This window comes from Miniopterus schreibersii, assembly GCF_964146895.1.
Source record: "Miniopterus schreibersii genome assembly, chromosome: 15".
Lineage (NCBI taxonomy): Eukaryota > Metazoa > Chordata > Mammalia > Chiroptera > Miniopteridae > Miniopterus > Miniopterus schreibersii.
Window position 1 is genome coordinate 6510150 of NC_138115.1, and position 25704 is coordinate 6535853.

The window sequence follows — 25704 nt, forward strand, 5'->3', positions numbered from 1 at the left end:
TGACGGGGGCATTGGGCAGCCCCTCAGAAGGGGATCCGGGGGCTCACGTGCCCAGGGAGCAGGCTGAGGCGGCTCCTCTGTGCTCCTGGTGCTATGGGCACTGCCTGGCTCAGTCCACGTGCATCCCGTCTCCTGAAGGCAACATCCTGGCGTCTGCCAAGGCCCACCCCAGGGCCCTTTGAGGTTGAAGCTGAGTCCAAAGGGGCTGCCCTGCAGTCTTTGGATTTCTTCAAGGCTGTGTTTTTCTTCCTTTGTCCTTTCATGGAGGTCTGGCGTTTGCTGTTTTTTCTTGTGGGTCCCAAGCTTAACGTAGGTCTGAAGGTGGGGCTGGTGGGGCTGGCCTAGTTGAGATCTTTCTCTTGATTCTCTGGAGCCTGGATGAAGACCACTCCCCCTGCATGATGGGCTGGACCAGCCTGCTTTCTCCGCAGGCTTTCTGCCCTAACCTGCTGCCTGCCGCCTAGGATCGTCCTCCCAGGTTGTCAGGTCTGGGATTTCCAGGAGTTGACTCCCAGCAGCCCCGTTGCTAACAAGCCCTGGAGGTTACCCTGGCGTGCTCAGGTTTGAGGAGCCCACGTAGCCACCTGTCAGCACTGCCTTTGGTGCTCGCTGGCAGACAGCTTCCTGTGCTGACAGGTGGTAGAGGGACCTTGGTGGGCTGTCATCAGGGTACCTGGTAATGAGGGGAAACGGAAACCTTGACTCTTTTCATTCCCAAAGTCCCTCATGTTCTAGGTGCTGCCCCTCTCCCATCAGGAAACAAACTTTCCTTTGCTCTACCCAGCCTTTCTTCCTTGTGTTTAGAGGGCAGGGAGGGGCTGTGTCAGATTTTGGTTCCTAAGAAAACTCAGCAGTTACTGCTAAGGTTGGGATGGGAATTGCCTGGCAGCAGGAGCCCCTCCCAGGCGGTGGGCAGCAGGAGGCTGGCCTTTGAGAGCATGTGTATCTGAGACTCACTGAGCCTGGATCCACTGGCATCCTTGACAACCTGGATTCTTGCTACAGAGGCCAGAGCACTGTGGCTGCAGGCCCTGGGGGCCTTTTCGCAGGTGGGGTCCCAGCTCACTGTGGTGAAACCTCAGGTGCGAAGAGCTAGGCACCATCCCGATGAACCACTTTGCTGCCCCTTCCTGCCTCCTTTGGGAAGCTTTTTCCCAGAATGCAGTTTGCAGAAGTGGGAGTAGCTTTGGTTCTGGAACTTCCATGTCCTTCGCTGACTCTGCTTCCTGTCTCCTCCAAGGCCATGGCTGAACCTCAGTCCCCACCCTTGGGTGGTCCTTGGTAAGAGCCCGGGCTGGACCAGGGGACTTCCACTGAACCTCGCAAGGGGCCTTTTTAGGGAAGGTGGTGATGCAATCCAGCCTGTCATCACTGTCAAACTCTAATAAAGATAAAAGTATTCATTTCAGAAGGGGGGGCGCGCTGTGTTCTCCAGACCCGTCAGCCCAGCGCAGGTCAGATTTCCACCTGCTCTCCCTGGACAAACTTATCAGATAGCACTGCTCTAATTGTGTGTTCTCTTTCTCCCGGTCCTCCCTGGTCTGTCCCCTTTGCCCCCCCCTCCCGGATGTTTGGAATCTGCAGAACCCTGTTTGGAAACAAGATCAAGTCCGTGGCTAAGAGAGCCTTCTCGGGGCTGGACAGCCTGGAGCACCTGTGAGTATCTCTCCAGACCTTCCCTGACCCCAGGCTGCCAAATGCAGCTGTGGGGAGTCTGCTAGCAATTTAATCACATCTTTGTAAACTGAGAAACAGGCAATTTGGAAACACCAGCTGTTTCCTTCTCATTATAAGTCAGCTTCAACTTTGGCCTTTATTTTGCCTATGCCAGGAACAGTTACGCTACATAGGGCCAGTCTGCGAACTCCTAGTTAATGCAGTTGGTGTTTGGGTAAATCCCCCCCCTCTTCCTGCCCTGCCTCACCCCTGCACCGGCTCCTCCATGGGCCCATGGTCTCCTTCCCACTTCCTGAAGGCGCTTTGTCCTGGCTCCAGCCTGGCACCTCCACTAGAGCCGCCTAACTGTGCTGAGCCCTGGCTGGGCTTCCCAGGAGGTTCTCTCCTTGTGGGGCTGTTCTGAGGCGATGACTCTAGTAGTTGGTTCTTCATTTATTTTGTCCTTGAGTGCAGTTTGACTTCTTTTGGGAAAACTTTGCCTGTTGACTTATTGGGCAGGCCTTAACCTGGCTTCGGTGCTCCCCTAAGGCTGGCTTTGTTCCAGAGTTATTCCAAGGGCTGGTGTCAACATCTGTGAAATGACAGCCACTTACAGTCAACTCAGGGCAGGACATGGGTCTGGCTGGTACTTGCAGCTCGCTGCAAAACGAGGCTGTCCTGAAAACCCCTGAGCCTCTTGGCTCAGACATGGGCTGACTGAGGGTGCCCCGTGTCCTTGCATCAGTAACGAGGGCTCTTTTGTAGGAACCTTGCCGGGAATGCTATCAGGTCTGTCCAGTTTGACGCCTTTGTGAAGATGAAGAATCTGAAAGAGCTGTAAGTATCTGCTGTCCCAAGGCCTGCCTAACATGCGTAGAGAATTTCAGAGTAAGAAACACCTTGTTTGGATTGTGCCTCACCTTATGTAATAGTTGTGACCACTTATTTTTGTATGTAAGTTAAATTGTCTTTCTAAAGAATTCCCTGTGGGGGCTTATTCTGGATCAGGGGTAAGCACACTTTTTCTCGAAGGGCCACATTCTGGATATTTTCAGCTCTGTGTGCCATGGGGTCTCTGTCTTCACAAGCAGGTCTGGTTGTAGCAGGAAGCAACCGTAAATGATGTGTAAGTGACAAGGCGAGGCCATGGTACAGAAGAGAGGGGCCCAGGCTCTGGGTGACCACCTGCTGCTCTGAGTGATGTGAGTGGATTCTAGGTGTCCAGCCATCGTTACTTAGGTCAGGGGCAAGTATCATCCTTTGGGTTTGCTTAAGTGAAGGCCTGTGTCACAAGGGGCTTCTGTAAAGAACTTGGGTAGTGGGCAGGGCAGAGGCGACTATGGGAAGTGAGATGGGATAGCCATGTCTGTTTCCAGGGCCCCTGGAGTTCATAGGGTGGTGCCGCCTCTGTAGACTGTCATCGTAGGCCCTTGGTGACAAGGGTTAGCAGAGTTTACCTGTGTCTTAGTCTGGCAGAGGAACTGGTCTCGGTGTCTGAGCTCCTTTCTCCTTCCTACATAAACCTGATCTGCAGCCAGCACGTTCTGGCCATAACGTTCGTGCCCTGAAGTGTGGCTTTTGGTTTTCACAAGGGCTTCAAAGCACGATGCTGAAGGATGACTATCTTTGCCCCCTGACCTCTTTCCTGAGGCCACTCCAGGTGGGCCCTAGACTGCAGGGTGGGGGTGGGGGTGGGAGTGGAGAAGTAGGGGTACAGTCCTGCAGTTGGAAACACAGCAGGATCAGGCCCCTGGGGACAGTCCTCTTGGGCGTGACTTGGCTTTGCTGTGAGGCTCCAGTCCATCAAGTGGACGCTCTGGTTTAGGGGGTCACAGTCTGAGTGCAGAGTCTGTAGGAGGGGATATATGGACAGACATGTGATGGAGCACAGGTCGCCAGGCATTTACTGTAAAATCTGTTTCTTTCAACCTTTCTGTTTCTGAAACTTTTCGAATATAATGTTAAAAATATCTGATTAAATGGGAAGGGGACATTTTGAGAGAAAGGGAAGGACAGAGAGACAAGATTTCCTTTTGGCCTAAAAATTCCAGTTTCCTGAGACCGTTTTCTAGTTGGGATTAACTGGACCCTTCCAGGTGCTGGACACCCGTCCTCACCCCCATGCGTCTGCATAGTCCTGGGGCCCGGCCTTGGCCCTCTGCCTGGGTTCCCATCGGTCACTGCGTGTGCCCAGCTGTGGCTGGCCCTGGTCCGGCTTTCGGGTGGGAGACACGGCTAGTCCCACTGGGTTCTTTTCTTCGCCCGTTGGGTCAGGCAGGTTGTGCTGTGCGCTGAGTCATCCTCCGGGTAAGTTTCCACAGCCATGATGAGAAACACACTTTGAGCTGGAATCGTGACATGCACCATGGAAGCCAGCAGAGCATCGGGGTGGCTGGCGGCAGCCAAGGGCGCTGGCAAGGCTGCGCCTTTAGCTGGTGCGGTAGGAATGGAGTCTGCAGAGCCTCGGGATCCCTGGCAATGTCCTGGTTCAGTCTCTCCACCCAGACTTGGTCCTTACAGCCCTGTGTGTGTGGATGGGAAGTCGGCGGTCAGCGTCCTCACTGTCTGGCTCCCTTTCCTCTCCGTCTGTCCCATTGGTTCTCATTCCGTAGGAAAGCTCTCTCCACCCTGAATGCCCATGGCTTCTGAGGTCTGGGTCCTGCTGAGGTGGGCTTCACTGGAGGAAGAAGGCAATCCTCGGGCTTGGGCCAGCGGATACACTGAGTGTGTGGTACAAGGCTCGACCCTTTCCATACACGTTTCTGATCAAGGACAAATGCCAGATTTGTTTTCCCCAACCTGTTCCTGTGTCTCAAATGGAATCTGTCCCTGTCCCCCACTGAGTGCGAGCATCTCACGGTGAAGGCCCAGGGTCATCTCTAGACAGGCTGTCCTGCTGACTACACAGAAAGGGGCAGTCACACCAAATGCCCTCTTGCAGGGAGCTGTGGAGCTCCTGACAGGGAGAGGTCCAGGTGGCAGTCTCCTCTCTGCACACAGCGCGTCCGGGGAAGCCCCCCAGGCGCTGCGCAGCCTCGCCGTGGCCTCGCACCGTGAGCCGCTGCCCCCACAGAGACTCGGCGGCGAGCAGCCCTGACGTCTCTGAGCACAGATCCACCAGCCCACCGAGTTCAGATACAAAATCTAATGTTGATTTCAAAGTCTCACCTGGGCAAACATCCCACTTACAATGGCTTTGGGAACAATTACTCAGTCTTCAAAAAAGTACTTCCCAAAATAAGTTGAATCAGCTAAGATGCCTCGCTCGCTGATCTGGGAGGACAGGGAGCAGGTGGGAAGAGAGGTGCAACTTAGCCAGCCCGGGGCCCTCGGCCCTCAGCCTCCTTCCCCTGCTTTCACTGGTCGACCAGCTCTGCTCATTAGAAGGCTGGAGCAAAACAGAAGGAAACACGGGAATTGTCCCATGGTTGCTCTTTGTGATGTCTGAGGGAAACAGTGGCCGGAAGCAAGCTGTCGCCATAATGTTGCCCACGTGACTCTTGGAATTTCTGGGGACCCGTGTCCTGGAGACGGTTTATGATAAGGAGGCCTGTGTGTCCCCTTGGTCCTATCCTTGCTGTGGGCTCAGGGCCTCCCAGGAACAGGGTAGTGCGACCCTGTGGTTGGCTTGTCAAGTGACTCCTCGGGAAGGAATGTCCTCTGAGATGGCGATTCCGATTTCTGTTTAAAAAGCTGATCTTTCGTTGCTGAGAAATGAAAAAGAAAATATTCTATGTTTTGGTTGGAGCCTCACTAAACCAAGGCTGCGCATTCTCATGGCCCGGCAGTGGCAGTAAACTAACCCAGTGTAGGGAGCGGAGCTGCCCCCTGTGGTGCGGGTGCAGAGAGATGCACCAGTGCGAAGCCGGCGGCCAGGCTTGCACAGGAAAACACGCTTTGCTGAATAGGTAGCAATAGAGCCTCCTCAGAGCGGGTTTCAGAATTGAGGTCCACGTCTCAGGTCACAGCTAGAGGCGCCGAGTAGTTTACCAGGAGAGGGCTGCCCCTCTCTCGCCGGGAGCAGTGAGCAGGGTCCCGGGTCCCAGCAGAGTGTGGCCATCCTAGAGCAGGTGGGAGCTCGGGCTGGTGCTACTCTATGTGGTCCTTAGGCGAGCATGTCAGCAGCACCTAGGAGCATGTTAGAGATGCAGTCGTGGGTCCACCCGGCCTTCGGAGCCAGGAGCTGTGTCACATCCGAATTTCCAGGTAGATCACGCGTCCTTCCTGAAGAGCTGGGAGAGGAGTCGTCCCTGTTGCGCCTGCTGGCATGAATGGCAGAAGCTGATCAGAGTGACAGGTCGTTGTGTGTCCTGAGAGAATATTTCTTCTGCCAGCCACACCTCAAATGCCCCTTGTTTTTCTTAACAGCCACATCAGCAGTGAGAGCTTCCTGTGTGACTGCCAGCTCAAGTGGCTGCCCCCGTGGCTGCTGGGCAGGACGCTGCAGGCCTCTGTGACAGCCACCTGCGCCCACCCGGAAGCACTGAAGGGCCTGAGCATCTTCTCTGTGCCGCCAGAGAGTTTTGTGTGTGGTAAGACTGTCTTTGTGACTTTTCCCATGCAGGGTGGTGAGCCAGGAGGAGCTCCTCATTGTGGGAGTGATTCCTGTGACAGAGTTAAACCCCAGCCTGTGGTTACCAGTCAGCTGCTGGATGCAGCTTATTTCCCACCGAAACCACACATAGTATTTACTGCACAGTCGCCTCGTTATGTGGTTCTTAGAGTCCATGCATTTAATCAGAAGGGAGCATGGGGTGGTTCAATTACAAATCAGAATAATCAGTTACAGGAAGATAGTTAGTGTTGTTTCAAGAGGGCTCTGGTGCCTGGGTTTAGCTGTGAATTTGCTCAGTGTATGAGGCTGGGGTTTTAATGTGTTTCTTTCCAACCCCAAGAGTAAAAGGTTAAACACAGGAAGAACCAGTCTCAGGAGAACAGTTGCTGTAGTAAAAATAATTCCTTAATGCTGACTTGCCCTCTCGCTGTTTCTCAAACCACTGGAGTCTGCACTTGTGGCTTGAAATTCTTTTTTCCCCTGATTGTTGGAACGTAGCTCCTGCCACCTTTTGCCCCAGGGTGGTTGGCCTCCAGCGCACTAGCTCAGACAGGAATGATGCAGCCTCGTGGTCAGAGAGACGTGATCAGAGATGACAGACTTGGAGTTGTTCCTGGTTTGTGCTCTGAGCAGGAGCGAGGGTGGGATTCCCAGGCCAGCGTGGAACTGTGGACGGATGAGTCCTGCTGCCCCCCTCCTCTGGGCTGCCCCGAGCTCTCTGGTCCCTGCTCTGATGATCCTGACCAGGTGCGCCCTGAGCGATATGGGGGCCCTGTGGCCCACTTCTTGGTCCTACTTTTTGGGCGTAGCCAGAGCCAGTGTGCCTGTCAAAGTCAAGGTACAAGGGCCTCCTTCTCGTACCACCACCTGAGAGCAGGCTTGCCCACCCTGCTCCTGATCAGTCCAGCAAAAGGCCTTAAAAACAGTCAGTGTGGTGGCAGCTTTTCTTACTGATCAGTGACCCGGGAACTTCCGTGTAGGAGTGGGTGCAGGTCACCCCCATTCCCTAGGACAGGTGGCTGTGCAATCCATTGCCTGTCAGTACCTGGTCCTTGGCCACTGGAATTGTTCGCAGAGCTCTCAGATTGAGTGTTCTTCCCCTAGCTCCCTCTCTCCTGTTGTGGGGCATGGTCTTTTCCTTTGGATGAGCCAAGGCAGGACTTTTGACATGTCCTATGCAGCCTCCAGCCTGTGGCCCTGGCATATCCTGGATTGTAGCACCTCTTACCCCACTTGGGCTCCCACCCAAGCAGTCATCAGGTGTGGAAGGGAACCATGAAAACACTGGTGGAGATTGATGGGTGAAGCTCTGTGGGAGTCTCCCATTGCTTTTTATAAAACTGATACATAAGCCCTTCACCATGGATAGCTAGACTCAAAGTTCAGATACTGAGTGCCATGAAGATGGTGGCAGTCTGACCCTCCTGCACTGAGGTGGATGTAAAACAGTGCAGCCGCTTTGGAAAACAGTCTGTTAGTTTCACAAACAATCAAACAGCAATTCTACTCTTAGGTATCTACTCAAAAGAACTGAAAATATATGTCCACTTAAAAACCTGTGCACGAATGTTCATAGCAACATTACTTATGGAAGTAACCCAGTGCCCACAAATGTGTGCAGCCATACGGTGGAGTGTCATTAGGCCATAAAAGAGGGAGTCAGTCATGCAACAGGTAAGCCTCACAGAAGACCACATATTGCAGGACTGCAGTCACATGAACCAGGGAAACCTACAGAGCTGGAAAGCAGATGAGGGGTTGCTTAGGGCTGGGAGGGATGACGGGAGAAGGGATGGTAGCCAACAGGTAAGGGGTTCTTTTTGAGGTGAAAATTTTTTAAAAATGGACTGTGATGACAGTGGCACATTTGTGAGTATACTAAAAACTATGGAATTGTATACTTTAAACAGGTGAATTCTATTTCAATAAAGCTGCTTTTTAAAAGAAATATAACTTATATACCATAAAAGTCACCCCTTAAAGTGTACAATTTAGTGGTTTTTAGAACATTGAAAAGTTGTGTAAACCTCACTACTATCTAATTTTAAAAGATTTTTGTCACCCCAAAAACAAACCCCACCCCCACTGGCATCACTCCCTGTGCTACACTGGCCCCAGGCCCCACGGCCACTTCTCTGCTTTGTGTCTCTATGAGTCCTACAATATGTGGTCTTTTGTGACTGTTTTTTTTCATTTAGCATAATTTTTTAGCATGTATCAGTACTTTATTCGCTAAATAATACTTCATTGTATGGATATGCATTTTATTTATCCATTGTCAATAATGGATATTGAGGTTACTCTTTTTGGTATTCTCAGTAACGCTGCTGTGAATGTTTGTGTCCAAGGTTTGTGTGAATTCTCTTGGGTACTAGGAGTTGAATTACTGGGTCATATGGTAACTCTATGTTTAACTATCTGAGGAACTGCCAACTGTTTTCCAAAGTGGCTGTATCATTTTACACAGCCACCAACAATGTATGAGGATTTTGATTTCTCCCATCCTTGTCAACATTTGTTGCTTTTTTGTTTTATCTACACTAGTTGATATGAAGTATATCCTCATTGTGTGTTTTATTTTTTTGTGGGGTTTTTTTGGCACTATTTTTAAAAAAATTCTCAGTTGAGAGTATGTTTTTCATTGATTTTAGAGAGAGGAAGTGGGGGAGAGAAACATAGATGTGTGAGGGAAACATCAATCAGTTGCCTCCCGCACACACTGAGACCAGGGGATCATGCCCACAACCTGAGTATGTGCCCTGCCTGGGAGTTGAACCCACCACCTTTTGGTATACAAGTCAACACTCCAACCGAGCCACACTGGCCAGGGCTTATTGTGGTTTTGATTTGCATTTCCCTAATGATGTTGATCATGTTTTCATATGCTTATTGGACACATGTATATATATAATCTGCTTTGGAATAGTGGCTGTTCGGATTCTTTGCTCATGTTTTAATTGGGCCATTTGTCTTTTTATTGAGTTGTAAAGTTCTTCATATGTTAGAGATTCTAGACACTCATCAGATATACGATTTGCCAATATTTTATCCCAATCTGTGCATTTAAAAAATATATATTGATTTCAGTGAGAGGAAGGGAGAGGGAGGGAGAAAGAGAGAGAAACATCGATGATGAGAGTCATTGATTGGCTGCCTCCTACACGCCCCCTACTGGGGATCAAGCCCAAAACCCGGATCATAGGTTGATGTTCCACCACTGAGCCACACTGGTTGGGCTGTGCATTATTTTTCATTTTTTGATGGTTGAGGCACAAAAGTTTTAAATTTTGAAGAAGTCCAGTTTCTCTATTTTTTCTTTTGTCATTTCTACTTTTGATGTCATATCTAAGAAACTATTGCTTAAAACAAGGTCACAAAGATTTAAACCTTTTCTTCTAACAGTTTTATGATTTTAGCTGCTACACAGGCCTCCAATTTTGTTCTTTTTGAAGAATGTTTTGACTCTTGTGGTTCCCTTGCATTGCCCTATAAAGTTTTATATCAGCTTGTCAGTCTCTGCAATCAACACAATTGGAATTTTGGAATAGGGATTACATTGAACCTGTACATTAATTTAGGGAGTATTGCTGTATTAATATTGTCTTCCCAATCCATGAAAATGGGATGTCTTTTTCTTTTTTTCTAGCTCTTCTGTAATTTCTTTCAGTGATGTTTTGTGGTTTTCATTGTACACATTTTAAAAATTCTTTTTGGAGCTGTTTTAAATGGCATTCTTAATTTCATTTTTAAAGTTTCATTGCTAGTGCACGGAAATGCAGTTGAGTTTTATATGTTGATCTTGTATCCTGCAACTATGTTGAAATCATTTATTAGTTCTAATAGTTTTTCAGTAAATTCCTTAGGCTTTTCTTTATATGTGATCATCTTGTCATTTGCAAAAAGATAGTTTTACTTCTTCCTTTCCAATCCGGATGTCTTCTACTTATTTTTCTTGCCTAATTGCCCAGGCTCGAGCCTCCAGTTCATTACTGAATAGAAGTGGTGAGGGTAGACATCCCTCTCTTTTTTTCTGATCTTAGGGGGAAAACATTCAGTCTTTCACCGTTAAGTCTGATGTTAGCTGTGGATTTTTTCTTAGATGACCTTTACCAAGTTGTGGAATTCCCCTTCTTTTCTAATTTGTTCAGGGCTTTTATCATAAGAGGGTGTTGGATTTTGTCAGATGCTTTTTTTTTTTTTTGGCACCTGTAATCAGGTGGGTTTTCCCTTTATTTTATTGATATGATGTAATACATTGATTTGTGGATGCTAAACCAACCTTGTATTCCTGGGATAAATCCAGCTTGTTCATGCTGTATTGTTCTTTTTATATGTTGTGGGATTTGTTTTGCTAGTATATTCGTCGAGGATTTTTTGAATTTTCCCTTGTAAAGGTCTATAGTTTTCTTTTTTGGTGATGTTTTTGTCTGGTTTGTTAACAGGTAAAATATCTGCCTCATAGAATGGAGTTGGGAAGTGTTCTCTCATCAGTTTTTCTTTGAAGAGTTTATAAAGGTAGAGTTCACCAGTAGTACCCTTTTAGGTCTGAACTTTCCTTTGTGGGAAGTTTTAAAATTATTAATTCAGTCTGTTTACTTGTTAGAACTATTCCAATTATATATTTCTTCCTGAGTCAGTTTTGGTAGTTTGCATCTTTTGTGGAATTTGTGCATTTCAAACCAGTTGTCTGATTTGTGGGCAGTTATTCATAGGAGTCCCCTGTATTCTTTTTATTGCTGTGAAGTTGGTAGTCATGTCCCTTCTTTCATTCCAGATTTTAGTATTTTGAGTCTTCTCCTTTCAGCCTGAATGATATCCTTTTGTATTTCTTGTAAAGCAGGTCTGGTAGCAATGAATTGTCTTGGGTTTTTTGTTTTTGTTTTCAAACCTGAGAACGTTTTCATTTCGCCTGCATTTTTGAAAGGATGGTTTTGCCAGCTACAGGATTATCCGGTGTTCTCTTTCCTTCACTGCTCCTCTGACTTCCATGATTTCTGGTGACAGATTAGCTGCTACTGTTACTGACAATCGTGTGTATGTGATAAGTTGCTGTTCTCTTGCTGCTTTCAAGGTTCTTTGTCTTTTTACAGCTTGACTATGGTGTGCCTGGGTGTGGATCTCTGAATTTATTTTATTTGGAGTTTGTTGAACTTCTTGGATGTGTAGGTGCATGTTGTTTACTAAATGTGGAAAGTTTGGGGCCATTGTTTCTTCAAATACTCCGCTCCTTTTCTTTCTTCTCCTCAGACTCCCATCATCTGCGTGTTGTTTGCTTAATGCTGTCCCCCAGCTCTGTGGCTCTTCACTTCTCTTCATTCTTCTCTTGTTGCGTTTCTCAGACTGGATTATCTCAGGAGGCCTGTTTCAAGTTTACTGACTTTTTTGCCAACTTAGCTTGGCTGTTGAGCCCTTCTAATGAGTTTTTCATTTCAGTTATTGTACTTTTAAACTCTAAAACTTGTATTTGGTTCATTTTTCCAGCTTATATCTCTTTATTGGTATTCTTTATTTGGTGGGAAGTATTTGCATACTTTTCCTTAATTTTCTTAGACCTGGTTTCCTTTAGTTCTTTGAACATATTTATAAAGCCAATTTAGTGTTTCCTTAGCAAATCGAAGACCTGGGCTTCCTTGAGGACATTTGTCTATTGACTGCATTTTTTCCTGTTTCTTTGTGTGTTTTGTGGTTATTTGTTGAAAACTGAGCATTTAAAATAATATGGCAACTAGAAATCATAGTGTACCTCTGTCTTCCCCCAGGGTTTACCATTGTTCTGTTAATTACAATTTGTTTAGTGACTTTCCTGGACAAATGTTATATAGTCTGTTCTCTGCAGCCACAGCCACTATAGTCTCTCTCTGTAGTTTGCTAATGAGTGGACAGAGCCCGTAAGTCAGTCATCTACTCAGCCTCTGGTCCTTTGCCCGGCATCACTTCCTGTTTGCCCTGACCGTCAGGGCCAGTTACCGGTGAGGAGTGGGCACCCTCTCGGGTCCTGGCTGGGTGTGCACAGCCTGCACATGCCTTGGCTTTCTAGGACCTCAGGAATATGTCAGACCTTTCAGAGCCCACTTTCAACATTTCAATCACCTGATTTTCCATTTTAGTTTTTTGGCCAGCCTCTTGTTAGCCCCAACTGATATCACTGCCTCAGCCTTGGCTGCTGATTGTTTCATCAAATGCCATAGGGCGGGGCTTCCCGCAGTGAGCAAACTGCATCAGGTCAGATAAAGACAAACCCTGAGGATGGGGCTTTGGGGGAATCTCCGCACCCCTTCTGCCCCTTCAGTGATTGCTAGGCTGCAGGGTTTCAGGGATACCACAGAGCTGGGAGAGGGGGTGGGACTGGGGTAAAATGCCACAAAGCTCACCTTTCTTCTGGAGATTCAGGCATTTTCTTGATCAACACTCAGGTTATATGTAGCCTGTAGTTATTTTCCAGAATTCTGAAGAAGCTGGCTATCACCATTTTGCTAGTGTTCTCTTTGCTTTGGCAGAGGTGAAGATTTTCACCCGTTCGTACTCTGAGTTCTGAAGTGCTTGAGTCAGTTTGTGGATTAGGTCTGTGCAGTCATGATGGGCAGGTCCTGACCCTGTTCAGTGTGTTTTCTGTTAAAATAAGCAAGTAGAGCTGATTGTAGGTGTATGGAGCCTGCTGATTGCTCTACTAATTGGGCACTGGTGGGTTCACTTGTAATCAAAGCATGTGTGATCTTGGAGGTGGTCACTGCTTGTGGATTTAAAACTGGACAAGGCCAGCTTTCAAGGGTGAGTCCCTTTCGGTGGTCGCTGGAGCGAGGATGGCTGTGTTGGCTCAGTTTCCTGTCATGGGGAACAGCGGCTGGCTCCTCTGCGTCCTCAGTGCCTGGGTGACTGACAGTTGGCTCTTTTCTCCCCAGAGGACTTACCAAAGCCGCAGATTATCACGCAGCCAGAGACCACCATGGCTGTGGTGGGCAAGGACATCCGGTTCATGTGCTCGGCAGCCAGCAGCAGCAGCTCCCCCATGACCTTTGCCTGGAAGAAGGACAGTGAGGTCCTGGCCAACGCCGACATGGAGAACTTTGCCCACGTCCGGGCGCAGGACGGGGAGGTGATGGAGTACACCACCATCCTGCACCTCCGCCGTGTCACTTTCGGGCACGAGGGCCGCTATCAGTGTGTCATCACCAACCACTTCGGCTCCACCTACTCGCACAAGGCCAGGCTCACTGTGAACGGTATGGATGCGCCGTCTTGCTCTCCTGGTGCTCGGCTCCTACAAGCCCACGTGCCACCATTCTCTCAGTTACCCACGGGAAATGCCAGGCGGCAGCCGCGTGCATCCCGGGGCAGCCCTGTATCACACCACCCTGCCTGGGCTGGCCCCAGAGCAAGTTTGAAGATTGAAGGGTTATTTGCAGTGGAATCTTTGTTTTGGGGATAAAATAACTTTTATCCAGTTACTACATTAAGTGAAATCGTGGGCCCAAGCCTTGTATTTTTACCCATTTATTATCCTCCATAAACAAGGTGTCTGGTACCCAGATCCCAGATCCCCTGACCCTCCGAGAGAGGGCGCGACCTCAGAGCAGAGGCGGGGGGCAGGGGGCAGTGGCGGGCCTGCCGCCCAGGGGCTGTGGACACCCGGCTGGTGTGTGCCAGCCACCACGAGGATTCTTACTCTACACAGCTCAGAGCCTATCACAGCTGCTTCCTCAGGACTGTTTGCTGTGAGTTTAGGGCAGAGGGAGGAGTTGGCCACCCCACCCCCATAACCTAACGAGATTTTCCTGATTATTAAACCTCTAATTAAAAAATGCTGGAACCACTGTGTTCTTAGGCCCTACCGACCACAGAAAACATACCCTTCACTGCACTTTGGCTGGTTCTCTTAGTTTTTCTGAGGGAATCCTCACTGTTTCTCAAACTCGGTGAGCTGTTAGACTCGCCACACAAGTAACCTTGATGGGAACATGTGGCCAGATGCTTCCCAGTGTGCGGAATATTTGGGTCAGTACGTGGGCTCTGTGCTTTCAGCTTTGTGGGCACGGGACACACCCCTCCAGGGGGAGAGCTCTCCACTCTCCAGGGTGCGGGCACCTCAGCCTCCCTCTGTGACTGTCTCCTGCTGGAGCAGATGTTTGGTTTCCCAGGCGCTCCTGCTGGTACTTAAGGTGGGCAGGCACCAGGCCCTGGCATTTAGGGGGTGTCCCAGGACGGACTGACGACTGTGTGAGGGACAGTAGAGGAATGTTTCATTGAAAGCCTGTGTTTGAGGGGGTGTTGTCAGCCTGGGAGGTACGAGAGAGACCGATGGAAATGCTCCACCGTGGCTACCAGCAACTGGGCGGCCTTGGGGCCCGACGCACGCAGGGTGGTGAGGTTGTGAGCTGACGCCCGGACACGGGAGGGCTGTTTGCCAGAGGGATTCCTGGCCTTTGCGTCTAGCTTTCCTGTGACCTGGCTGATTGTTTTACAGTGTTGCCATCATTCACCAAAATGCCCCACGACATTGCCATCCGGACTGGCACCATGGCCCGCCTCGAGTGCGCTGCCACCGGCCACCCCAACCCCCAGATAGCCTGGCAGAAGGACGGAGGCACCGACTTCCCTGCTGCGCGCGAGCGGCGCATGCACGTCATGCCCGACGACGACGTCTTCTTCATCACCGACGTGAAGCTGGACGACATGGGCGTTTACAGCTGCACCGCCCAGAACTCGGCTGGCTCCGTTTCGGCTAACGCCACCCTCACTGTCTTAGGTTCGACTCTTGCTGCACTGAGTGTACACGTGTGCGTGAGTGTGCGTGAGTGTGCGTGACAGAGGTTTTCTTAAATATCACGGGCACCGAGAGTCCCGGTTCCTAAGATGCTCTGTGCAGCCTGATGGGGGCAGTGTGGTGGGGCTGTTTCTATTTTCACATTTTCTAAGATTTTTTTGATTTTTTTTTTTTTTAGTAAGTGGTTCCATCTCTTAAAATAAATAGGGCTTAGGTATAAAACACTCTAGATGAGAACTGCCTCTGACGGAGAGGTAGATCGGGACGCAGACCCGTCACAGGACAGCTGGGGAGCAGCAGACGTAGCTCACTCTCCTCGCTGGAGACACCAGCCTGGGACTGTCTGGTGGTAGAGGGGCCCCGAGAGGCTCGCCGTGTGGTGAAAGGTCTCAGCATTTTGCCGATTGTTGGATTGTCTTTGTCCGGAAGCCCTTGAGGCCCACAGAGTAACCGTGAGGTCTCCTCTGCCTACAGAAACCCCGTCCCTGGCAGTGCCCCTGGAAGACCGGGTGGTGTCTGTGGGGGAAACGGTGGCCCTCCAGTGCAAGGCGGCCGGGAGCCCCGCGCCCCGCATCACCTGGTTCAAGGGAGACCGCCCTCTGAGCCTCACCGAGCGCCACCACTTCACCCCCGGCAACCAGCTGCTCGTGTTGCAGAACGTGGTGGCCGAGGATTCGGGCCGCTACACCTGCGAGATGTCCAACGCCCTGGGCACAGAGCGGGCGCACAGCCAGCTGAGCGTGCTGCCGAGCCCCGGCTGCAGGCGGGATGGGACCACCGTGGGCATCTTCACCATCGCCGTGGTGTGCAGCGTCGTCCTGACGTCCTTGGTCTGGGTGTGCATCATCTACCACACCAGGAGGAAGAGCGAGGAGTACAGCGTCACCAACACAGGTCGGCCACTGTGGCCGAGGCTGCGTGCCGGGGAGGAGCGCAGTGACGCCTGGGCAGAGCCAGGTCCAGAGGCTCGTTCAGGGATTTCAGTGTATTTAAAACTCTAGACCGTTGGGAATGTGGAGCCATTCTGCACGGCTGAGCTGTAGTGTCACAGACACTATTTTAACTTCCAGGAATTTAACATTGAGAGGGAACACTGTTAGACGCAAGGACACTGAGCGCCGCAGTTTCTACCTCTAGTAATTCAGAGGCGTCCTCGGCACGGGCTTTGCCGCCACGTGGGGGGTTCTGCAGCGACCTGTGTTGTGGTGTCAGCTCTTTCTCCCTCCCCGTCACTGCTGTCCGTCTGGTGCACTCGGGCATCTGACTGCCACCGTTTACCCCTGGGTGTGAGGTGCCCCTGGGAGGGCCTCTTGCATGCAGGACTCCACACAGTCCTGTTAGGCCTTGGCAGCTGCCATTGGGGGTCCTTTATCTGTCTGTATCCTTGTCAAAACCAAGGGCTGGGACCCTGTGGATGACTGTCCTGTCTCCTTGCAGATGAGACCGTTGTGCCGCCAGATGTTCCTAGCTACCTCTCTTCTCAGGGGACCCTTTCTGACCGACAAGAAACTGTGCTCAGGACTGAGGGTGGTCATCAGGCCAATGGGCACGTCGAGAGCAATGGTAAGGCCTGAGTCTGACGTGACTGTTCCCGAGTGGGAGCGGCCTCCAGCCCCTTGCTTCGGCAGGCGCATGGCGTCATACTGAGCACGTCTGACCCGGAAACTGAAGCCAGTTGGCTTTCGGGACCTCCCTGTGCAAGTTCTGCAAAGTTTAAAACCCCACCACCCAGGAAGTCTCTATGTTGGGCTTAGCGTCTCTTACTAAGAGTCTCAGCTCCTCTCATACTCAGTAGCTCTCAAGGGTGTGTGCTGCTCCAGGGGGGGTCAGCATGTGCTCAGCAGGTTTGTCCTTACGGGACGCAGGCTCGTGGCTGTGAAAACGGGCCTGGGAGCCACCACCCCACAGGACGTTTGCCCATCCCTCCCATCAGGCTTTGTGTGAAGCGCTAAGCCCAGTGCTTCCGACAGTGTGGGGCTCTGTTGCAGGTGTTTGTCCAAGAGACGCGGGCCTCTTCCCCGAGGCGGATGCTCGCAGCGTCACCTGCAGGCAGCCCAGGCTCTGCGTTGGACACAGTCAGGAGCCGTGGAGAGTGAAGGAGAAAGTTGACAGCTCACCTGGCGCACAGAAGACGGGTATGACCTCACTGATGAAAAGGGGAGACACTGTTTTTCTAAGACTGTCTCAAAATTGGGTATTTGTCTAAATAGGACGCTGTGTGGGGCCGGCTCTCTGGGTTCAAGTAGGATGTCTCTAGAGTAAACCTATGGTGTGGAGCCTGGGCATGAACTTTCCAGATTTATAAGCAACTTAAATAAAGGGCAAGGTCCAAACAAAAGGACCTTTTCACCAGGGCTCTTTGGAGGCTCCATTTCTCATTGTTCAGAACACTCCTGACACGCATTAAAGTGCGATGATTTCTTCCTGTGATCAGAGTTGTCTGACAGAATTAATCTGAAATGTATCAACATGGGAGACCCCATTCTACATGCCTGGCGGTTGCCCAGCCCCTTTTATGTGAAATACGGGGGGGAGGGGGGTTTGCACTTGGTCTGAGTGGGGCCCCGGCCTCACAGAGGAGTGCGGTAGCCTCGCGATGGAGGCCTCAGGCCATGGTTCTGATTATCTCCGCTGTTTTGCAGAGCACAGTGGCCCGGGTGTATGTAGTGACAGCAACACTGATGTGAACAGTTACCCCGAGGAACAGGCCTTCTGTCCTCAGCCTGTGTCCAGGGACAGCACACAGCCAGATACACTGAGCAGCCAGGAGCCCGGCCGGAGTGACCACGAACATTCTCCACAGCTGAACAGCGGGACTGGCGATGGGTCCTGCACCGACTGCAGGGAGTCCCTCTACCCCAGTAACCACGATAGAATGCCGACATCCTTGAAGGAAAAGCCAGGGGCACCTCCAGGCGGGAAAGGTAAATTTTTACTGTGTTCCCAGGAGTCACCCGCGGCTCGGGGCAGCACGGAAACAGCCAGGCTAGAGGGTCTGACGTGCCCTCTCCTCTCTCACAGGGGCCTCTCCGTGGACGTTAGCAAGGCTGTGTGAGGCAGACGCCATAGACATACTGCCCTCTGCGTTAACTCCAGGCAGGTCTGAGCTCACACAAGCCCCCTTGGCCTTTCCCGACGCCCCCAGTGAAGGCCAGCACTTGCTCCTTCCCAATGGACACCTCCCCAGAGCATGCGACTCTGGGCCTGAGTCCACACCACTGATGGGACAGCTGCCTGGGAAACGGAGCGGGCCACTGCTGTTTGCACCACAGAGCTAGGCGCAGTCTACCTCGGCTTTGTGCCAGCCTCTGCAGGGAGGAGGTGGGGGCTCCAGGAGGAAGCGTGGCTCAAGCGTCGCGGACCTGTACAGTTCCAACTTCCATGTGGAGTGCCAGTTGTTTAAAGGACTTGCAGTGAAGCACAGATTGCAAGAGGCTATTGTGTATAAAAGGCAGAAAAGTATTGGATACCACTGTACATAAGAGTTTTCAGAGATTTCATATATATTATATATCTTTTACAGAGGATATTTTAATCTTTATTGCATGGTTAACAGAAAATCTTACAGTTTTGACATATTTTTCATATCAGGTTGCTGTTTAACTTTGGAGTGGGGATAGTTCTGGTGCCTTAATGCATGGGTGGAATTTACAGACGCTGAAAACCACATTTGCTCCCAGGGTTGTGTGGGCGGAAGGCGGAAGTCCTCAGACTCGATCGCACATCGCGGGGCAGACCTGACGCTTTCCAGGCAGACTTGCTCGCACGGGAGCAGCTTCACGTCGGTATTGCTCGCGTGCGGGTGCAGACCGCCCTGGGGACGGCACACTGCACTGAGTGGCTTTTGCTCCTAGGTTCGAGTTCTTAACGAGCGTGGTGGGGGCTGTAATCACCACAGCATTTGGTCTGGATAATTAAGCCTTTCTTCCTTCTATGGTAAAAGCAAATGTGGTCTTGTCAGTGTTACTTGATTGTCACTTGAGGCTTTCTAATAAGATAGAGGTTGCTGCTGTTGGTACCTGTGGATTTTTCAATAGTGATGCTTTAGTTCTGCCAATATAATTAACGTTACCTTGGTGTTGGGGGAGGAAGGATGGAGCCCTTATTTCCAGGGCTGGCTCATCTCGACTGAGGACCCGGAGCAGGCCCGTCCGCGTCCTTCCCTCGCACAGACAGACGAATGGCAAGCTTCGGCCCTTGACTTGGGTTCTGGTATATTTGCACTTTTGAGACCTGTAACTAACCATCTCGTGAGTGCCAATGGGTGTTTCAGGAAAAACTGCATTGAAACTAACAAGGTCCTTAAAAGCTTGGAAAGCAAGGTCCTTTAGCCAAAAAGCTGAAGGTAGGTATTGACAGAGTGGTTACCATGTTAAATTTTACTGTCCGATGTCATCACTGTTTCAAAGGTGAGCACATGTAGTTTTGTTCTCAATAGTTAACTGACCAATGTTACGTCCACAACATGTGAACCTGCTGCTGTGGAGAGGCAGTGTGAGAGGAAGTATTACTTTCATGTACAGTTATTTATTTATAGAAGTTTTGGTACAATGTACGTTGAAAACATGTAAGATATTGAGTGTCTAACAAGCGGCAGTGATGTGTCTAATAAAGGTTCACTTGTGAATGAATGGATGTGTGGCTCGGTCGTCCTTCCACAAATGTGACGTGTGCACTGGAACCAGCAGGGCTTCACCTGCCTAATTCCAGAGCGGCCCCGACAAGTGCAGTCGTCCTACCCTTTCTTTTTTGAGAGGAAAAAGCACCAGTGCGTGGTTAGGCCAAGCAGGGCCGTCTCTGGGGGAGGCGTGACAGCACCAGGCTCCCGCGACTGACAAGCTCTAGGGGCTGTGAAGAGTCAGTCAAGCTCTGAACGGTGACCTTCCACTTGGGTGCTGAGCTTAAACCTCCAGGCGAAGCCCGTCCCTCCGCTCTGAAGTGGAGAAGCCCCGAATGCGGCCCTGCTGCCCTGAGGCCCCAGCACGCCCTCCACCCTCAGGCCCACGGGGCCCACCTGGTTCCTGGCCGCAGCTGCTTGCTGGTTTCATACGCCACGTGGCCGCTGGACACGCCTCTGTCAGGTTCAAATGTGTTTCCACAGGCTCAGTCCGAGGGTCATCGAGAACAGCCTGGTCACCCGGCTCATACGCACCTGTAGGCCATTGTTTTTCAACAGAGCCGTAAGTGGACACACCGGTAACTACCTCACATGCACAACTGCCCTTCTCCTGAAAGTGTGCCCGTCTCTGCCTGCCATCGAATCTGCTACCAGGTGGCAGGAAACTAAAGGTCAGACACAATCAAGTGAAAGCTCTGAGGGCCTGGACTCAGCATCACCACTCATTTATTAAGGGGCTCTGAGAAAATCGTTCAATTACTGCTGTGGGCGTTTTCTTAACTTTCGGGCAAATACGCAGGTGACCTCATTCCAGCGGCCTGTAGCCTGGAAGACGTGCTCTCCATGCCGTGTTCCGCGAACTGAACTCCAGCGTCGTGTTTTGTTGTCCGAAGGCCAGGCAGCTGCTCGCCGGGAGGGAGAGCTCACAGCAGCCCCCTGGAAGAAGTGCATGCGGGTGTGATTCATGGGCGCTCAGTGCCAAGCTCCATCAGCAGGCTGCGCGTTTGGTCATAAGCACCAAGAAAGATGAAACCTCCCAGACTGATCGCTGCCATTCGAGGGAAGACACCTGCAAATAATCTGGGGGGGGGGGGAGCAAAGGAGATTTTAAAAATTGTGTTTAAAAAAGGTGTTTAAAAAGGTTAAATTCCAACACCCACAGCTTGCTCAACTCAACACACCATGCTCATTAAACCCCACACAGTACTTAACATGTGTTTTTTCCTTTCAGAATCGCACTAAATTACATTCCCAAGCAGACTTGTTGAAGTCTGAGCCCAGCTGTTTGTTGGCGAAAGTGGCTACATACCAAACAGCTTACTTGTGCGCTCACAATTAAGTCAAATAATTAGTCAAACAGTAACTCTGTCCCCACAATAGTCCTGCTTAAACTTCCAGACCCTTTGTCTTTACAGATGATGGAATTGACTTTTTTATAAAAGAGTCAAAGGGCACAGCCCACCCTGGAGGCCCCTGGTGGTCTCTGGTGTTCGAGGAGACTTTTGGACAAGTCTGCTGCTCCTCCCAGTGACTCGGGCACATTCTGTCCTTAGAGGCCCACAAACATGATGCACAGCAGGAGACGGATCTCCATGGATCCCATTTCTCCCGCCTCCCATGGCTGGCAGGGAAGGCAGGAGCAGGTTCAGTCCCCAAGCACCTCAGGAGTCAAATTCGCAACTTTAGAATAATGAAGGAAATACAAAGTGTTACTGGGGATGTATATTGGGGAGTCATTCTTTAAAACCTTCCCACAGCCATGCGCCTATTGTTCAAGATGTTCGTCATGGCATTGCTGATAAAAAACTGCAAAGAACCCCTCTGGTTACACACATTCTGGTGCAGGATCCACACGGGGAAACTGCTGAGGCGGCGGCAGGCGGGACGTACCAACACACAGTGCCACAGCGGGTCCTAACAGTCCAGCCTGGAGCAGCATGTGTGATGCAGCTGTGTGTGAGACAGACGTGGCAGGAAGGGGCTGTGGACTGTCCCCGCAGGGCAGGATTACAGGAGACAGTCCCTGCCCGTATTTCTGTAATACATGAACTTTTTTAAACCAAGAGTTTATAATTTTGTTTTTCTGCTTACAAAATTAATAATCAGTGGAAGTGGATTCACTAGTGAAAAGGTCAGGTCTAGGGAAGGAAACTGGAAATGGTCAGGTTATGCCAACAGCAGTTCATCTGTCCATACATGGGGACGCCCCCCTGATACGTTAAGGTGCCTCTGGAGCACAGGGAAGGAGCCTCCTGCCCAGGCCGCGCCGCCAGGCTGCTTCCTCTGCACAGAAAGTGCACTTTCGGGTAGTGTTAGGGGCATCTTATTTTAATTAGCTAAGGATTGAAATCATTAATTAAAATACTACTGATAAAATCAGAACTCCTTTTTCTTGTCTAGAAATAGCCATGGAAATTATATAGAAGATCAAAATACACTTGTAGGAAAAAAAGTTCATCTCAGCATCGTGCAAATTGTTTTTGTATGAGGTGGTCAGTGAGGACAAACTCATAAATTACCACCTTGAGGCCATGGTGTCCTGGCCTGAGCAGCAGTCACCTCCCTGCCCTGCCCTCCAGAGGGCCCAGATGGGGCTGGGAGACCATCGTGATGGCCACAAAGTCTCCCCCTGCTCCCTCCAAACTGACTTCACTCTAAAGCCAGTGTTTGGGTTCAGCTTTTGCTGCTAATGAGCTCAGCTGCTCCTGGCGAGAGGCAGATGGAAGCAGTTTATGGTTTCACCAGATGACAGTCGAATTGTTTAACATAATTACAGCTTTAAAAAGAGTAATTTGTACAGTGAGTGCCCCAACCAAACTCGGAGGCAGAGCCTTGGACAGAGCAGGGCTGTCTGGAGTGAGCACAGCCGAAGGAGACAGCAGACTGGGATGTTCAGCAGAGTGGCGCACGGGCACCCACGGCATGGCAGTTACTGCACACCGAGGCCGACAAGCCAGCTGATGGGCAGAAGGAAAGCAGGAAGGAGCACTGTGGGGTGAGCAGCTTCCCAGTGGCTTTCCAGCTACTGGGCCAGATGAGCATGCAGTGCAGTAGTTTTATTTTGGAGACACCAAATGTGAGCCAGGACTTGGAATGAACCAACCCAAGAGAACAAACTATCACCCTTTACTCCATGAGATGTCCGCACCGCCCCACCGAGACGTGGACCCTGACTCGGCTGGGCAGCCTGAGGGCCTGGTGACACTGGCAGGTGCATGCAGGGTGGCGGGAGGAGCCAGCGGCCGCTGTGTGTGTGGAAACCAGACAGAGGAAGCAACCGAGACACCTTCAGGGCTGAGAATGTCTACGACCCTCATCAGAACAGCTGCACGTATTTGTAGGGGTTTTTGCTGCTTTTGCCTGCTTTTGGTTACAATTCTTTAGACAAATTATTTGTTGTCTTTTATCACACTAACAGGAAGCTAATGAAAACTGTCATTCTTTAAGTGACAAGCTTGGCTGCCTGCAATATGCTGCGAAGGACCATGCTGGGCACACAGCAGACCTTGCTTTACTACCTTTTGTTTTATTGCACTTCACAGATGTTGCATTTTTTACAAATTGAAGGCAAGACCCTCCACCAGCAAAAATATTGTGGCCTTATTGTGATACTCGCTTGACCACAGTGGTCTGGACCGGAACCCGCCTCGCCGAAGTATGTCTACACTAACAAGAGCCCAAGACTTAGGAGATAAGCAAAACTCCGAGCTGCTTTCCAGGCCAACTGTGGGGACAGAGACAGGCCCTTCGCGCATCTGACACGGCCCTCTGCCTGGACCCATACTACCTGGTTACGTGGTAGCATCAGGTGCACATCACACCAGGCCAAGGAAAGTTCAGTGTCAATCACCTACTCAGGGGAATCCCTTCTCCACAAGCTCTCAGCGGCCACGGTTTTGCCAATCAAGTCAGGTGTCACCTACATATCGCCCCTTTCTCGAGAAGGCAGGTGGGCTGCAGCTTAACACCAAATCCACAGAGCTAAGGTCAAGAGCAGAGGTTTGACCAAGACTTGCCACAGAATCTAGTGTGAAATACACTGAAATGAATGAGTGAAATTCGGCAGCTTGACTCCATCACCTAAAAAGCTACTGAGTGCTCGCCTCTGTGTAAGCTCAAAACTGGGACAGTGGGAATGTTTTACCCGCAACTAGTAAGCTGCTCTAGACCTCACCTTCCCCTCACACTGTCTTTGTTCGGGGAGGAATTGGCGTGCAAATCAATGTGCCTCAGCTGAGCAACCAGGCCCCACTTCCTCCCAGTGCACTGGCCACAGTGGCCACCACTCTGCCCTTCCCCTGCTCCAGAGTTCCTTTCTGATAAACCCAGTGGTCTCAAAATCCTGACGTCCTTCAGACAAGTGGCATCTATCTATCAGCTGCTACTTTCCACACAACCATCCACTGCCACCTGCTTTCCAAACTGCCAGCTGGAAATTCTGAAGAGGATGGGACTATTCTCCTGCCACTGTCTTACCTGGGACCTGACCAGCAGGCTAAATAGTCCCCAGACTATCCACTGGCTGAAACACAAACCTGCTGAGTGCTCACAAAACCACAATCAAATCAGTGAACAACACAGCACCACCCCCCTCTGCGTCCATCCACGCTAGCCTCCCTGTCACTGGGCTCAGCCTTGACCCCCCTCTAAAGGTGGCCACCGCTTTGCTGTCTCAAGAAAATCCCTGATAGATGATTCCAAAGAGAAAATCATAATTTCGAGTATCTGTACAGATCCCAGCATTCAGACAGCTTTATAGGTTTATGTTGTATGAGCAATGCTGAAATAACAGAAGAGAGCTCCTGAGGATCTGATGCTAAAGGTCCGAGGCACTCAGCTGCTGACAGTGCATTGTCAGGCATTTCGCACGTTCACAGTAACCTGTTGCTAGTAATAGTTAAAAGTACCCGGACCACAAATGCTTCTTCTGACAGGGCCACCCTCAGTCCCTTGGCTCCCGCCTTACAGAACTGGAAGCCCACCCTCCCAGTGCTGCAGCCCAGAGCGAGCACCTCACGCCCAGATGGGTGAGGCTGGGAGTGACCTGGCTGGAACACGGCATCACTGCGATGGCACAATATTCTTTCACATAAGCAAAACCCAATGCAATGTTCTACCCAATATAAACAGACCCCAACCAGGGCATAAGCAGAAGACAGGAAAAGTGTGTGTCCCGCCCCGGCTAAAGGAGGGCAGCGGTGGAGAGGAAGGTGGCGGAGGCTCCTCCTTGTCCTTACCCTGGCAGCCCCCGTGTCCGCCAGACCCCGTGCAGGGCAGACAGGACATTCCCACTGGCGGTGCTGGAACCGGCCTGCGAAGAGGACAGAGAGAGCCATTACCGTATGAAAGTCCCCAACCTACACATACTCTCAGATGCACGGCTCCCTACTGCCCTCACCTGGGGCAGGTTCAAACAGATGGGGAGTTTCGGGGGAGCCAGGACCCCTGGACTGCGCCACACGGGGCAGGGCTCCCCCGGGCAACTCGCGTGCAGCCCCCGGGCAGGAGGACCTCTGGAGGCTGCGTCGGGCCTCAGAGAACGGGGAACAGTCAGTGTAGGTGGTGCCTTGTGAAACGCACCTGCGGAGCTAATAACTGCACTTAATAGAGGGGACCACGTCCAATTTAAAACACTGATGCTCTCGGGTCTGGCCTTGTCGGCCTAAACACTAACATACTGGAGTCCAGCCCTTACGTGTCCCCCATTCCCACAAGGGCATGGCTATTTTTTATTGTTTTCGCCCAGATATGTTATATGTTTTGGCCCAGACTTCATTCCCTGAAGTCTGTAACTTTTTTAAAAAACATTTTTTCTTTTTAATGAAAAATTTTTAACAATTCTGACAACTGTCCTAATTCACCGTTATGGCCAAGCATCTAGCTCACCTGCTGCCTGGCATGAAGTCAACTCCGAGCCTCAGGTCTGTCACCAGGAAAAACAGGTCATCTGAATGCAATGTGACCAGGCAGAGGTCCTGCCAGCCCTGCTGCCTACAGATTGCAGTTGAAATGATGTTGAAAGTGGAATGCTGTACAGACACTGGCCACGGTGACAGTGGTGGACACTGTTTTGCCAACGTCAGTTTCATCTGTGGTTCCACAGGAAGCGTACGG

At 50.8% G+C, this 25704-nt stretch overlaps 2 protein-coding genes across 5 annotated transcripts in view; one reads left to right on the forward strand and one right to left on the reverse strand.

The window, feature by feature from the left end:
- Positions 1-19601, forward strand: part of LRIG1 (leucine rich repeats and immunoglobulin like domains 1) — a 106784-nt gene extending 87183 nt beyond the window's left edge. Inside the window, exons 10-19 of the mRNA XM_081159999.1 lie at positions 1585-1656; positions 2422-2493; positions 6025-6188; positions 13111-13431; positions 14673-14954; positions 15447-15866; positions 16410-16535; positions 16961-17107; positions 17615-17896; positions 17994-19601. Of these exons, the coding sequence (XP_081016125.1) occupies positions 1585-1656; positions 2422-2493; positions 6025-6188; positions 13111-13431; positions 14673-14954; positions 15447-15866; positions 16410-16535; positions 16961-17107; positions 17615-17896; positions 17994-18250 (2143 nt within the window). The 3' untranslated portion in view covers positions 18251-19601. The remainder of the gene's footprint in view (positions 1-1584; positions 1657-2421; positions 2494-6024; positions 6189-13110; positions 13432-14672; positions 14955-15446; positions 15867-16409; positions 16536-16960; positions 17108-17614; positions 17897-17993) is intronic.
- The window catches only part of SLC25A26 (solute carrier family 25 member 26), a 112656-nt gene continuing 105443 nt past the window's right edge, over positions 18492-25704 (reverse strand). For 2 of the 4 annotated variants that reach the window (XM_081160000.1, XM_081160002.1), the window contains exons 7-8: positions 24828-24901; positions 19580-20670 (exon numbers count right to left, since the gene is read on the reverse strand). In XM_081160000.1, coding sequence (XP_081016126.1) covers positions 20553-20670; positions 24828-24901 — 192 coding nt within the window. In that variant the 3' untranslated portion in view covers positions 19580-20552. Of the gene's footprint in view, positions 20671-24827; positions 24902-25704 lie in introns of all 4 variants that reach the window. The other 2 variants (XM_081160001.1, XM_081160003.1) reach the window with 2 other exon arrangements.